The sequence below is a fragment of the Nycticebus coucang genome, chromosome 18 (assembly GCF_027406575.1).
Source record: "Nycticebus coucang isolate mNycCou1 chromosome 18, mNycCou1.pri, whole genome shotgun sequence".
Lineage (NCBI taxonomy): Eukaryota > Metazoa > Chordata > Mammalia > Primates > Lorisidae > Nycticebus > Nycticebus coucang.
Genome location: NC_069797.1, coordinates 43,607,567 through 43,623,394, shown reverse-complemented (window position 1 = coordinate 43,623,394; position 15,828 = coordinate 43,607,567). Strand labels below are relative to the sequence as shown.

General features: G+C 41.2%; 2 protein-coding genes across 6 annotated transcripts in view; both read left to right on the top strand.

Moving 5' to 3' along the window:
* The window catches only part of RAD51C (RAD51 paralog C), a 51,474-nt gene that overhangs the window by 9,486 nt on the left and 26,160 nt on the right, over positions 1 to 15,828 (top strand). For all 5 annotated transcript variants that reach the window (XR_008375529.1, XM_053569118.1, XM_053569116.1 and 2 more), the window contains exons 4-5: positions 2,142 to 2,275; positions 12,824 to 12,955. Coding sequence is in view for 4 of the 5 variants with exons in the window: in XM_053569118.1 (XP_053425093.1) it covers positions 2,142 to 2,275; positions 12,824 to 12,955 (266 nt within the window). In the remaining variant the exon portion in view is untranslated. The remainder of the gene's footprint in view (positions 1 to 2,141; positions 2,276 to 12,823; positions 12,956 to 15,828) is intronic.
* Positions 15,083 to 15,601, top strand: LOC128570148 (peptidyl-prolyl cis-trans isomerase NIMA-interacting 4-like). The gene has a single exon (XM_053569124.1). It carries the CDS (start codon positions 15,083 to 15,085, stop codon positions 15,473 to 15,475), a length of 393 nt encoding a protein of 130 aa, XP_053425099.1. The 3' UTR covers positions 15,476 to 15,601.

The following is a 15,828-nucleotide window of genomic DNA, read 5'->3' as shown; positions in this document are numbered from 1 at the left end:
AATAGGCAATGTTTTCTATTCTGAAATATAGTTTCTTGTTTTTGGGGGGTGTTTTTGAGACAGAGTCTCATGCTATCTCCCTGGGTACAGTGCCATGGCATCGTCATAGCTCACAGCAGCCTCCAACTCTTGGGTTCAAGCGATCTTCTTGCCTCAGTTTTTCTATTTTTAGTAAAGACAGGGTCTTGCTCTTGTTCAGGCTGGTCTTAAACTCCTGAGCTTAAGCAGTCACCCGCCTTGGCCTCCCAGAGTGCTAGGATTATAGGCGTGAGCCACCATGCCTGGTGGTTTCTTGTTTTTTAATGTTGAAATTTAAGTACATTTTATTATTTATTTATTTATATTATTGTCGTCACTGCTGTTCAGCAGGCCCTGGCTGAGTTCAAAACCACCAGCCCCGGTGCATGAGCCACTGAGCTACGGGTGCCGAGTTAAGTACATTTTAAAATATAAAAATTAGGTTATCTATGAAATATGTTTAAGACCAAACTGGTTTTCTTTCAATTTAAATTAAGGAGGATTTTATATCATTGTTTCTACTTAATTATACTACAGCATTAAAGGGAAGAACATTTTTCCTTTTTTTTTTTTTTGAGATAGTGGCATATGTCACCCTCCGTAGAGTGCTGTGGCATCAAAGCTCACAGCAACCTCAAACTCTCGGGCTTAAGCAATTCTCTTGCCTCAGCCTCCCAAGTAGCTGGGACTACGAGCGCCCGCCACAATGCCCGGCTATTTTTGGTTGTAATTGTCGTTGTTTGGCAGGCCCTGGGCTGGGTTTGAACCTGCCAGCTCCAGTGTATATGGCTGACACCCTGGCCGCTGAGCTACAGGCGCTGAACCACATTTTTCCTTTAACTCTTAATTTATAGTCTTATCAAATAAAAACAAGAGGGCGGTACCTGTGGCTCAGTGGGTAGGGTGCTGGCCCCATATACTGAGGGTGGCAGGTTCTAACCTGGGCCCAGCCAAACTTCAACAAAAAATAGCTAGGCGTTGTGGTCCCAGCTACTCGGGAGGCTGAGGCAAGAGAATCGCCTAAGCCCAGGGGTTGGAGGTTATTGTTAGCTGTGATACCACGGCACTCTGCTAAGGGTGATGGAGTGAGACTCTGTCTCTAAAAAAAAAAAAAAAAAAAAAAAGGAAGAGAACTTCCATTATATTACTTCTGCTCAATGGAAGCCAATAACTAAAAAAATGGAAAGGCAGACATTAAAACACTAGTTGTGTATGTGTATAATCAATTTCTAGAGAACCTAGTATATAAATCAGTTGAAAAAGCAAAAATTAGAGATCACGAATTATGAAATGATAGTTTACACTAATTTTACTACAATTTCGTCATCTTTCACTTAAAGTTCAGAGTTTTATTATAAAAGTATAGTGTTTTATTATTAAAAAGTATTGTTTTCCTGGGCGGCGCCTGTGGCTCAGTGAGTAGGGCACTGGCCCTATATACCGAGGGTGGCGGCTTCAAGCCCAGCCCCGGCCAAACTGCAACAAAAAAAATAGCTGGGCATTGTGGCGGGTGCCTGTGGTCCCAGCTACTCAGGAGGCTAAGGCAAGAGACTCGTCTAAGCCCAAGAGCTGGAGGTTGCTGTGAGCTGTGACACCATATCACTCTACTGAGGGTGACAAAGTAAGACTTTGTCTCTAAAAAAAAAAATACACACACACACACACACACACACACACACACACCACGGTCGCATACACCGAGGCTGGTGGGTTTGAACCTGACCAGGCCTGCTAAACAATGACAAAAACAACAACAAAAAATATATAGCTGGGCGTTGTGGTGGGCACCTATAGTCCCAGCTACTTGGGAGCCTGAGGCAAGAGAATTGCTTAAGCCTAAGAATTTGAGGTTGCTGTGAGCTGTGACGCCATGGCATTCTACTGAGGACGACATAGTATGACTCTGTCTCAAAAAAAAAATATATGTATATATATTGTTTTCCTATAATTGTCAGCATATCAAAACAGTAAAACTAATTATTTTATTTTATTTTTTTTAATTTGGCCGGGGCTGGGTTTGAACCCGCCACTTGCGGCATATGGGACCGGCGCCCTACCCGCTGAGCCACAGGCGCTGCCCAGTAAAACTAATTATTTTAAGATTGTTTTGTTGTTTATTTCAGAACACCAAAAGGCTTTGGAGGATTTTACTCTTGAAAATATTCTTTCGCATATTTATTATTTTCGTTGTCATGACTACACAGAGCTACTGGCCCAAGTTTATCTCCTTCCAGATTTCCTTTCAGAACATTCAAAGGTATGGGTCAAACTACTGAAATGTAACTAACCAAGTATTTTTGGAGGTGTTTGATAAACCTGAAAAATAACTGCTTTTCTTTTTAGCAGTTATTTCTACCTGCTGTTTTGTTCGTGACTGTTAGTCTTGTGACGTTTGTGGTATTCATGGTGTGCATTGTTCTGTAACTAACCGTTACCCCCCACTTTGTGTTATAAGCTAGAAACTCTATTTTATGGACTTGGTTAACTGAGTCACAACTGGAACTGTTTACTTCAGGGCCTTTTAAAACTTTCTTATCTAAGAGGTCGGACTTTTCTCCTAGTGGTCCCTTTATGTCCCCAGTGAATGGACCCTTAGGAGGATAGGAGATGTGATAGTTTTGTGACAATGCCTGTTTGGGCGTGTGCAGACTTCTCCTCTTGACTGAGGGATTTAATTGAGTTCTTTTGAGAGGCTCTGCTTTTAGGCAGATAAGGAATTTCAGTAACTCTAATGCTCTCAGCTCAAAATTGTTTTTATTGTCATAGTGGCATATTTTGGACCCCTTCAGTTGCAAAGTGGTATCATGTATGTGCCTCGGTTTAGAAAAAAGATCCCTTGGAGATGTAGATACATCTTCTAAGAACCTCTTTTGTGAAAATAGAAAATAAGAAATTTGCTCTGTTATTATGAACACGTACAGTAATGCTCCCGTACTTATATTCTAAATACTTTTTTGGAATTCAGTGAGGTTTACCTATAGTCTACCCTACTTGAGAGGCTGAGGTGGGAAGATCACTTGAGGCCAGGAGTTTGAGACTTGGGAGGCTGAGGTGAGAGGATCTTTTGAGCCAAGAAGTTTATGGATGCAGTAAGCTATGATTGTGCCACTGGACTCCAGCCTGAATAACATAGTGAGATCTTGTCTCTTAAAAAAAAAGAAAGGGGGTGGCGCCTGTGGCTCAAGGAGTAGGGTGCCGGTCCCATATGCCGGAGGTGGCGGGTTCAAACCTAGCCCTGGCCAAAAACCAAAAAAAAAAAAAAAGAAAGGAAGAAAAGGTTCCCAATGCTTAGATGTTGATGTTGAGCTCTTGTTCTATTACTATGGAGAGATTCATGACTGCACTTTCGTATTTGAGCGGGCTTTACACCTGTGACGCCAGTCACTCCACGATCCCTCGCACCACATTTCTGGCATAGTCGGCAGGATCCGCAGAAGACATTGGATGAGAGTGCGCAGCTTCGTGGACTCAGAGATGAGGGACAGCCGCCTTCTTTTGGAAACTCGGGACTATTTCTGGCATTCACTTGAGATAGGAATTTGAAGCTACATCAAGCTCCAGTCAATAATGGGGAAAGACAAGAATCGCCTGAGGGAGACAATGTCCCGGTTTCAAAGAATGTCTCTAACCTAGAAGATCAAAAGGCGGAGACTACGAGGAATCCACTGCAGGAAGAATCCAAAACTGGCAACAATGGAGCAATTACAACGCCTGGGTAATAAAGCTAAATAAGTGGTTATGCAGCCCCGGCAAGAATTTATACCTGCCACTCTTTTTTGGGCCATGTTAGCTATTACTCTTGCTCCAGCTTCCAGACAAAAATTTGAATATTGGACTTTTGTCCCCAGCCCTCTTATATTAAGAGGGGTAAGTTGGTTGGAACCTACTGTGACTATATATGTTAATGACTCATCATGGCTCCCAAGTCCTTATGATACCAGAAGGCCATTTAAGCCTGAGGAAGAAGGCATAGTAATTGCTAATTACGCCACTGGAGTAACTGGTCCCCCTATTTGCTTTGTGCGTAAGTCACAATATTTAGATTTAGCTTTACAATCTTGGATCAGTACTTTTGATCACAAACCCAATCAGTCATATCCTAAAAATATGGTGCAAGAAATGTTAATGTTAATTGCTTATTCTTTACCTAGGAATAATACTGGTAAAGCTTTAGTTAACACTAAATGGCCACCTTGTTCTTGTACTCCTTTAATGAAATTAAGACTGGATTCATTGGACTAAATGTAAAGGAAAGTTTCCTTTTATGTTGGTTAACACTACGAATGGTGAAGTTGTGGACTGAGGACCAATGGTCACTTTAGTAGATGCTTCAGGAAAGTCAGTCCCATTTAATTTACCATTGGATAGATACAAATTTCCTTTTAATAAGGACAAAGTAAGTGTGGTGTTGTCTGGTACAATGAAATGGAGTAATGGTGGATTTTTTTCCCCCCTTCTCCTGGGATAGCAACTTAATCTAAACAAAGTCATCTATGGAAGGTTGCTGCTACCTTGCAACCCATTAAAGCTTGGACAAGAGATTTATATCAACATTCTGGAACTCATCATTCTGAAATGAAATTTGAAGTAAAAGAAATAAGATATATTTGGGCGGCGCCTGTGGCTCAATTGGTGAGGCGCCGGCCCCATATACCGGGGGTGGCAGGTTCAAACCTGGCCCCGGCTGAACTGCAACCAAAAATAAAATAGCCGGGCATTGTGGCTGGCGCCTGTAGTCCCAGCTACTCGGGAGGTTGAGGCAAGAGAATCGCTTAAACCCAGGAGTTGGAGGTTGCTGTGAGCTGTGTGATGCCATGGCACTCTACTGAGGGCCATAAAGTGAGACTCTGTCTCTACAAAAAAAAAAAAAAAAAAGATATATTCAAGCTTGTTTACAATCGCCTTTTGTGTGGCTGAAAGGCAGTATTACTTGGAATAAAACCACAAGAGAGATTTTTTTGTCCAAAATGTCAAATGTTCACTTGTATAAATAATTCTGTCAGTTTTGATCCTTTGCTACAAGCACTAACTGGCATGTGGCTTCCAATCAACCTAGCTCATCAGTGACAAGAATCACCTACCCTGTCCGTATTGCAGTTGCTAGCAGATCACATTTTGAAGAGGAGCAAGCATTTTATCAGGCTACTGATAGCTGCCATCTTGGGGATCATTGCTGTGACTGCTACCGCTGCCACTGCTGATATTACACTGACTCAAGAGGTCAAAACACAAAACTTTGTTGCTGATTGGCACAAGAACTCTGAACAATTATGGACTGCTCAAAAACAGATAGAAACAGAATTGTATAATGAGGTATCAGATCTTGAACAAGCTGTTGTAATGCTTGGAGATGAATTGGTTAGTTTAAAGAAACAAGTCAGATTTAAATGTGATTGGAATATGAAAACATTTTGTATAACCCATGTCGTGTATGATGCAACTAAGTTCCTTGGGAGAAAGTTAAAAAACATTTGTTAAATCATTTGACCACTGAAATTGTAAATTTATAGCATGAGGTGTATTCTACTTTCCAAAACATGTTAAAAAAGATAGATGGTGATTCAGTTTTCTAAGATTGAACAAATGAACCCCATGCCGAAGATACATGGGCTTATTGGGAGTTCTGTCCGTTCATTCACTTTGTTGTTAATTTTAAGTTTAATTTTATATATTATTTGTAGAAGAGTTAATCAAAATAGAAAAGATAATGAAAGACACGCAGCTGTTTTTGCTTTGATGATGACCAATTTAAATGCTACTTGTCAGAAGAAGAAAGGGGAGATATAGGCTAAAAGTCTATATGCTCTGTGCTCAAGCTGCCTGAGAAAAGCAGTTTTGAATTCTCACTGACCAAGGTTTTTGTTGCAGGCTTGACTGCCTCAATATGTGGCTATTTTTTATTTATTTGTTTATTTATTTTTGTGGTTTTTGGCCAGGGCTGGGTTTGAACCCACCACCTCTGGCATATGGGACTGGCGCCCTACTCCTTGAGCCACAGGCGCCACCCTCAATATGTGGCTATTAAGCCTAGGGGCTTGGAGCAGAAAACTCCACTCCCAGAGATACAGCCCAGAGGCTGATGCATGTAACTCATGTTATCAATAAGCCGAATGGCCTCTGGACCATGGTTAAGTGAGATACTAAGTTTCTGCCCCTCAGGTCATTAAGAGTTTCCAGAGATTTAAAGGAACATTCTACTCTTTCTTCATTGTGGTCGTGTGGCTTATCGGCTCACGAGCAAAGCAGCTGATATATGACTCGTGATAGTTATTTTTGGGTTAGAAAAATATATATCAGTTAATCAGCAGACACCAAGAAAAGGTTAATCAGATTTTACCATATGTTTTGTAAAGCTATTGTGTGATTATAGAATAACAGTGTGTACGTGACTAGCTGACTATTTAAACTGGCTGGAATTAAAGAATATCACTATTTGCCACCATAAAAAAAAAAAAGAAAGATATAACTGATTTTTAAAAATTTTTTTTTAATTTCAGCTTCCTTGTTCATTCTTCGTTTGAAGTACTCTTTTTTGTTGTTCATTTTCTTCTTCCTCTGGCAATGTTTTTGATATTAGTAGAGATGGGGTCTTACTCTGGTTCACTGCTGTTCATACTGGTCTTGAACCTCTGAGCTCAGGCAATCCACCTGCCTCAGCCTCCCACAGGGCTGGGACTTCAGGCGTGAGCCACCACACCTGGCCCATATAACTGATTTTTGTATTTTGATCTTATATACTACAAATTTGTGAATTTGTTTGAGTCATTAGGCAATTTCATTGTGTAAACATAGAATATACTTACATAAACCGAGATGGTCTAGTCTACTACACACCTGACTATGTGGGATAGCCTATTCCTTTTAGGCTATACTTCTGTACAGCATATTACTGTATTGAACACTATAGGCAATAGGAAAACAATAGTAGGCATTTGTATATCTAAACATAGAAAGAGTACAGTAAAATATGGCGTAAAAGACTAAAAATAGAGTACCTTTGTAGAGTACTTATATGCACGGAGCTGGCAGAACTGAAAGTCACACTCAGTGAGTGAGTAGTGAGTGAATGTGAAGGCCTGGCACATTACTGTATACTATTATAGACTTTATAAACATTGTACACTTAGGGTATGCAAAATTTATTAAAAATTTTTTTTCTTTGGGCGGCGCCTGTGGCTCAGTGAGTAGGGCGCCGGCCCCATATGCCGAGGGTGGCGGGTTCAAACCCAGCCCCGGCCAAATTGCAACAAAAAAATAGCTGGGTGTTGTGGCAGGCGCCTGTAGTCCCAGCTGCTCGGGAGGCTGAGGCAAGAGAATCGCGTAAGCCCAAGAGTTAGAGGTTGCTGTAAGCTGTGTGATGCCACGGCACTCTACCTGAGGGTGGTATGTGAGACTCTGTCTCTACAAAAAAAAAAAAAAAAATTTTTTTTTCTTTCTAGCTGGGTACAATGTGTTTGAGCCCTTGAGCTCAGGTGGTCAAGGCCAGCCTGTAGCAAAGGCAACATAGCAAGACCCCATCACTAAGAAAAAAATACATATGTATTTTGTTTGTTTTAAGGCAGAGTCTTACTGTTTTCCCCAGGCTAGAGTGTTATGGTGTCAGCCTAGCTCACAGCAACCTCAAACTCCTGGTCTCAAGCGATCCTCCTTCCTCGGCCTTCCAGAGTATTAGAATTATAGGCGTGAGCCACCATGCCCTGCCCAAAACAATATTTTTTATTCTTCAGCAATAAATTAACCTTAGCTTACTATAACTTTTTTACTTTATATAAACTGAATTTTAAATTTTTTGACCCTTTTGAAGTAATAACACTTAGCTTAAAATGCAAATGCTTTGTATAGCTATACAAAAATATTTTCTTTATATCCTTATTTTATAAGCATTTTTCTTTCTTTTTGGCTCTATTATGGAATATAAACAACTTTCTATTTTAAATTATTTTTCCTTTTTACTTGTTAAACTTTTTCGTTAAAGACTAAGACATAGACAAACACGTTAGCCTATACCTACACAGGGTCAGGATCATCAATATCATCATCTTCCACCTCTACATTTTTGTCCCACTGCAAGGATCAGGGGCAGTAACTGTCATCTCCTATGTTAACAATGCCTTCTTTTTTTTTTTTTTCTTGAGACAGAGCCTCAAGCTATCACCCCAGGTAAAGTGCTATGGTATCACAGCTCACAGCAATCTCCAACTCCTGGGCTTAAGCGATTCTCCTGCCTCAGCCTCCAAAGTAGATGAGACTACAGGCACCCACCACAATGCCCAGCTATTTTTTGGTTGCAGTTGTCATTGTTTGGCAGGCCCGGGCTGGATTTCAACCCACCTTAGCAGCTTGAGCTACAGGCGCCAACCCAACAATGCCTTCTTCTGGAATACTTTTTGCAGGACCTACCTGAGGCTGTTTTTCAATGAACTTTTTTTTTATAGGTAGAGGTCACTAAAATAATGAAAACAAGTGGCTCGGCGCCTGTGGCTCAAGTGGCTAAGGCGCCAGCCACATACACCTGAGCTGGCGGGTTCGAATCCAGCCCGGCCCGCCAAACAACAATGACGGCTGCCCCCCCAAAAATAGCCAGGCATTGTGGCAGGTGCCTGTAGTCCCAGCTGCTTGGGAGGCTGAGGCAGGACAATCGTTTGAGCCCAGGAGTTTGAGGTTGCTGTGAGTTGTGATGCCACAGCACTCTACCCAGGGCAACAGCTTGAGGTTCTGTCTCAAAAATAATAATAATAATAATAATAATGAAAACAAGTATAATATAGTAAATACATAAACAAGTAACATGGTTGTTATCAAGTTATATGTAATGTACATAATTATATGTGCTATGCTTTTGTATAGCTGACAGCACAGTAGGTTTGTTCACAACAGCATCACCACAAACACATGCATGTGATGTATGACAGCTATAGGAATCTTTTCCATTTTAATCTTATGGGACCATTGAATATATTGTCCATTGTTGAATGAAACAGCATTATGTAGGCACATGACTATAGTTTTTTTGTAGATTCTTTAAGATTTTCGGTATATAAAATTTTTTTATCTATGAATAGTGATAGTTATACTTTTTTTATTTTTTTGAGACAGAGTCTCATTTGTTCACTGTTGGTAGAGTGCCATGGCGTCATAGCTCATAGTAACCTCAAACTCTTAGGTTCAAGTGATCGTTTTGCCTCAGCCTCCCAAGTAGCTGGGACTACAGGCACCCGCTGCAACGCCCAGCTAGTCTCACTCTGGCTCAGGCTAGTCTCCAACATGTGCACTCAGGCAATTCACCCACCTCGGCCTCTCAAGGGCTGGGATTACAGGCATGAGCCTCCATGCTCAGCCTCACCTCTGCTTTTTGAGAACCATTGAATAAATATATAAGATCTACATGTTCTGGGCGGCGCCTGTGGCTCAGTCGGTAAGGTGCCAGCCCCATATACCGAGGGTGGCGGGTTCAAACCCGGCCCCGGCTGAACTGCAATCAAAAAATAGCTGGGCTCTGTGGCGGGCGCCTGTAGTCTCAGCTACTCGGGAGGCTGAGGCAAGAGAATTGCTTAAGCCCAGGAGTTGGAGGTTGCTGTGAGCTGTGTGATGCCACGGCATCTACCGAGGGCAATAAAGTGAGACTGTGTCTCTACAAAAAAAATAAATAAATAAATAAATAAAAAAAGATCTACATGTTCTGATTCTTCTTACCTCTCCATCCGTGTGCCGGTAAATGTTCAGTGCTGACTTTCTGAGGAAAAATGTGCATATACATATGTACACATACACACAAATTTATTACAAATTTTGCTGATGTAGAGGGTGTTTGGCACACAATTTACAAGTAATGATAAAGTGTGTAGTACTCTTTATTGTAAATTCCATATAGCCAGTCAATTCTTACAGAAAGTTTTCCTTGATTTGATTTTTTATTGAGATGAAATTCATGTAACAACATTCACTCTTTTAAAGTGAATATTTCAGTACCGTTAATAATTATTCACAGTGTTATGTAACTACCACTTATGATACAAAAGTATTTTCATTATCCCAAAATGAAACCCTACCCAGTAAGTAGTTCCTCCCTTTTTTTCTTTGCCCCCCTACCCCTGGCAATCAATGTTCTGTCTCTATAGGTTTACCTATTCTAGCTATTTCATATAAAGTGCTAGAATTATAAGAACAAGTCACCATGCCCAGCTTGTTGCGTGACCCGAGACGCGAACGAGCAGCAGCTTTGCTGTAGGTGTAAACTCGCTCCTGTAATTATTAAGTCAAGAAACAGACTGTACACCGTGGGATGGCATATAGCAAAGTTCTTTATTCCAAGTTTAAGTTTTGTACTCTTCCAGTCACGTACACACCTAATCCATTATCTATTAGCTGAATTTTAACTTGAAATATTTATCATATCAATGTAACCACTTGTGTAGTAAATCTCTTCCTCTAAACAGTGACTAGTTTTCGGAGCAGGGCACAAAGACGAAAACAGCTATAGGGGAACAGAGTTAATAGAAGAATATCTTCAAGCATTCACTCAGTTTACTCAGTATGAAGTAATGACTGTGACCTTCCTTCAGGGCAGAGCACCTATAGACCTCTGACAATATGTTGTTAACATATGTCAACCCTCTGGCCCGGGCGGCATGCCCTTGGATCTCAGGCTTCACGGGGTGTACTGCTTCAGAGAAAAGGCCTAAGGAATTTTACAATTCCGAAAAAGCCTAACTCTGTGAGTAACCCAGGGGGGGTCCAAGCCTCTTAAGCCTCTGGAAGAAAAGCATGTCATTTTAAACTCACACTGAATTTACTTTGTGTGCTTGATGTAGGATAAGTTTATTTCTAAATATTATCCTACACAGCTTCATTTTGCCTATATAATTTTCCTTTTTTTTTTTAAAAGATGGGTCTTACTATATTGTCCAAGCTGATCTTGAACTCCTGGCCTCAAGCAGTCCTTCTACCTTGGCCTCCCAAAATGCTCGGATTACACATGTGAGCTACTGAGCCCAGCCATAATTTAATATTTGAAGGTGTGGGTGTGTTTTTTTTTTTTTAAAGACAGAGTATCACTATGTTACCCTCAGTAGAGTGCTATGGCGTCACAGCTCATAGCAACCTCTAACTCTTGGGCTTAAGTGATTCTCTTGCCTCAACCTCTCAAGTAGCTGGGATTACAGGCACCTGCTACAATGCCCAGCTATTTTTTTTGTTGCAGTTGTCATTGTTTAGCTGGCCCAGGCTGGGTTCAAACCCCGCCAGCCTTGTTGTACGTGGCTGGTACCATAACCACTGTGCTATGGGCACTGAGCCGGTGTGGCGGTTTTTGTTTTTTGTTTTTAACAAAAAAGAAACTTGAAGGTAAAGTTGGTATATTTAACTGAGGAATTTCTTTTTTTGTTATTGTTGAGACAGAGCCTCAAGCTGTCACCCTGGGTAGAGTGCTGTGGTATCATAGCTCACAGCAATCTCCAACTCCTAGGCTTAAGTGATTCTCTTGCCTCAGCCTTTCAAGTATCTGGGACTACAGGTGCCTGCCACAACGCCTGGCTATTTTTTTTTTTTTTTTTTTTTGCAGTTTTTGGCCAGGGCTGGGCTTGAACCCGCCACCTCCGGCATATGGGGCCGGTGCCCTACTCCTTTGAACCACAGGCGCCGCCCCTCGCCTGGCTGTTTTTTGATTGTAGTTGTCATTGTTTGGCAGGCCCGGGCTGGATTTGAACCTGCCAGCTCTGGTGTATATGGCTGGCGCCTTAGCCGCTTGAGCTACAGGCACCGAGCCTTAACTGAGGAATTTGTTTCACCAAGCCTTTATTTTTATTTATCTTTTCTGAGACAGAGTCTCACTTATAGCCCTCAGTAGAGTGGTCTGGCATCACAGCTCACAGCAACCTCAAAACTTTTGGGCTCAAGCTATTCTCTTACCTCAGTGTCCCTAGTAGATGAGACTACAGATGCCTGCCACAACGCCCGGCTATTTTTAGAGATGGGATCTCATTCTAGCTCAGGCTGGTCTTGAACCTGTGTGCTCAGGCAATCCACCCGCCTTGGCCTCCCAGAGTGCTAGGATCAGCAAGACTTTTTTTGTGTGTGTGTGTGTAGAGACAGAGTCTCACTTTATGGCCCTCTGTAGAGTGCCGTGGCCTCACACAGCTCACAGCAACCTCCAACTCCTGGGCTTAGGCGATTCTCTTGCCTCAGCCTCCCGAGTAGCTGGGACTACAGGCACCCGCTACAGCGCCCGGCTATTTTTTTGGTTGCAGTTTGGCCGGGGCCAGGTTTGAACCCACCACCCTCGGTACATGGGGCCGGCGCCTTACCGACTGAGCCACAGGCGCCGCCCGATCAGCAAGACTTTAAATGTGCTTTTTATCAGTAAAAACTTTGTATGCTGGCAAGTTATAAGAAACTTTTAATTTTTCTTCTTTCTTTTTGGATTATTTTAAGCTAGTATGTTATCAAACCACAGTACATTTTAACTTTTAGTGATTACTACAGAAAGCATTAGTTAGATGGATTTACAACTCTCATTTGGATGTAGTATGTCCTGTTATCCAACTTACTCAGGGGCTACAGGAGGATCTATGCCCAGGATTTTGATGCTGCAGTGAGCTATGATGATACTATTGTACTCCAGCTTGTGTGACAGAGCAATACCCTGTGTCTTTAAACAAACAAAAAAACCCACTTTTCCACAAGAAAACCATTCTTTGAGGAGTCAGACATAAAACGCTAGATTTTAAGCTTTTTTCAGTAATGGATGCTACTTTTATTATTTTATTTTTCATAGCTAATCTAATATCATTATCTCTTTTGTATTTAGGTTCGATTAGTAATAGTGGATGGTATTGCTTTTCCTTTTCGTCATGACATAGATGACCTGTCCCTTCGTACTCGGTTGCTAAATGGCCTTGCCCAGCAAATGATCAGCCTTGCAAATAATTACAAGTTAGCTGTGAGTATTACCAGTGAAGAAAATTACGTAACAAAATCAAGACTGTATAAAATAATGATATGTAGAATAGCAAAATAGAATTTGCTTGATGAAAAGCAAATAATATAGACATGCCATTTTAAGTACAGTTTTGTTTTCATTTGGTTTCTATAAAAATTAACTCTAGTCATAAATGTTGTATGTCAGTTTTCCTATAAACTAACAAGCATAAATAATATGTCATTTTTAAAAATCAACTTTGGTAAGGACATGTTACCTTTGATAATTGCACTGTTATCTTTGTCTAAAGAGGGAAGCCTTTTCTAACATCTCTATTTTTCTTTTACTCTTGAGACTTTGATTATTACCAAGTATATAACCACAGACTCAGATTAGAAAATTACATAATAACTCAATTAAATCCAAGAAGTGTGAAGGGGAGTCCTTCCCAGCAGGAACAGCATGGAGGTGTGTGCACACTTCCTATGTGAAGTACACAACTACAACTTAAGCTTTACCTTACAAATGCAAACAATGTAACGTAATTGTATGCGCTATTAATCAGATATAAAACAAAAATAAAATATAAAAATAAGTAAAAAGAAAATTACATAGTGTAAACAGCTTAAATGTTTGAGTAATGTCTAAATAACTCTTCTAGATTGAAATGTGAAAGAGAGATTAAATATAAGCACATAAGTGAAAAGATACAAAAGAGTGAGGTAAAACTTTTTTTTTTTCTGAAATAGGGTCTTACTGTGTTGCTCAGGCTAGAGTACAGTGTTGTCATCATAATTCACTGCAAACTCATACTCATGGGCCCAAAAGATCATTCTGATTCAGCCTCCTCCCAAGTAGCTGGGACCATGGGTGCATGCCCCTGCAGGTGGCTAATTTGTCTATTTTTAGTAGAGATGGGGTTTTACTTTTGCTCAGACTGGTCTCAAATTCCTGAGTTTAAGTGATTCTCCCACCTCAGCTTCTCAGAGTGCTAGGATTACAGGTATAAGCCACCTTGCCCAACCCAAAACTATTTTTTTTAACTGCCTCTATGTCATTACTTCCTACTCTGCAACCCCATCTCACCACTGACACAAGTATACACATTGTATGGAAATGAGATGGAAGGTCAAACTATTTGACTTGATTTCTCTGTATTCCTTACAACATACCTATAATATAAAGAACTCTGCCAATAAAATCATTTAAATCTAAAATCATACATTTTTTTCTAAGAGTTTGCAGATTTTTTTGCCATGTGCTGAAAAATATAGTACCCTATGTTTGAATTATTTATTTTATTATTATTTTTTTTTTGTAGAGACAGAGTCTCACTGTACTGCCCTCGGGTAGAGTGCCGTGGCATCACACGGCTCACAGCAACCTCTAACTCTTGGGCTTATGCGATTCTCTTGCCTCAGCCTCCCGAGCAGCTGGGACTACCGGCGCGCGCCACAACGCCCGGCTATTTTTCTGTTGCAGTTTGGCCGGGGCTGGGGCTGGGTCCGAACCCGCCACCCTTGGCATATGGGGCCGGCACCCTACTCACTGAGCCACAGGAGCCGCCCTGAATTATTTCTTGCTATTATAGTTTAGTATTCTGTTAATGTCAGTGAGTACCCCCAGTAGGGGGCACTCAAGACTAATGAGTTGCAAAGTTCATCAGGTGTTTGTTTTTGTTTTAAAAGAAATAGTTTCATCTTTTCTGATTAAAAAGACAATCCAGGGCGGCGCCTGTGGCTCAGTCGGTAAGGCGCCAGCCCCATATACCGAGGGTGGCTGGTTCAAACCCGGCCCCTGCCAAACTGCAACCAAAAAATAGCGGGGCGTTGTGGCGGGCGCCTGTAGTCCCAGCTACTCGGGAGGCTGAGGCAAGAGAATCGCTTAAGCCCCAGGAGTTGGAGGTTGCTGTGAGCTGTGTGAGGCCACAGCACTCTACCGAGGGCCATAAAGTGAGACTCTGTCTCTACAAAAAAAAAAAAAAAAGACAATCCAAATGATAATATCAAATAGTATGCAATATTTAAGAAAAGTAATAGAAACATAAACATACTAACATGGAACAAGATAAATCTAGATATTATGTGAAAAACATTTAAGTTGCATAAAAATATATTTAGTGTGGGAGTTGGACTAGAAGTTTCGAAGATGCCGCCCAAGGGAAAAACCAGTTCTGGAAAAGGGAAAGGGGGAGCAGTTTCTGGAAGTGACATTTCTAACAAGAAGGCTCAAGGTCCCAAAGGTGGTGGCAATGCAGTAAAGGTCAGACACATTCTATGTGAAAAACATGGCAAAATCATGGAAGCCATGGAAAAATTAAAGTCTGGAATGAGATTCAGTGAAGTGGCTGCACAATATAGTGAAGATAAAGCCAGGCAAGGGGGCGACTTGGGTTGGATGACCAGAGTGTCCATGGTTGGACCTTTTCAAGAAGCAGCATTTGCCTTGCTTGTAAGTGGGATGGATAAACCTGTGTTTACAGACCCACCAGGTAAGACAAAATTTGGATATCATATTATTATGAGTGAAGGGAGAAAATAAATCATAGGAAAGACTGAAAAAATATATGTATATTTAGTGTGGGCAGGCATGGTGTCTTGTGCCTGAAATGCTAGCACTTTGGAAGGCCAAGATAGGAGAATTGCTTGAGACCAATCTGAGCAACATAGTGCGCCCTTAACTCTATAAAAAACAGAAAAACTAGCTGGACATGGTGGCATGCATCTATAGCCTCAGCTACTCAGGAGACTGAGGTGGGAGGATTACTTGAGTCCAGGAGTTTGAAATTGCACTAAGCTATGATGCTGCCACTCCACTCTACCTGGGGCAATAGAGCAACACCTGTCTCAAAATATGTAATACACACACACACACACACACACACACACATACAT

Excerpts from the sequence above, each read along its gene's own strand:
- LOC128570148 (XM_053569124.1), top strand. The coding sequence starts at position 15,083 with ATGCCGCCCAAGGGAAAAACCAGTTCTGGAAAAGGGAAAGGGGGAGCA.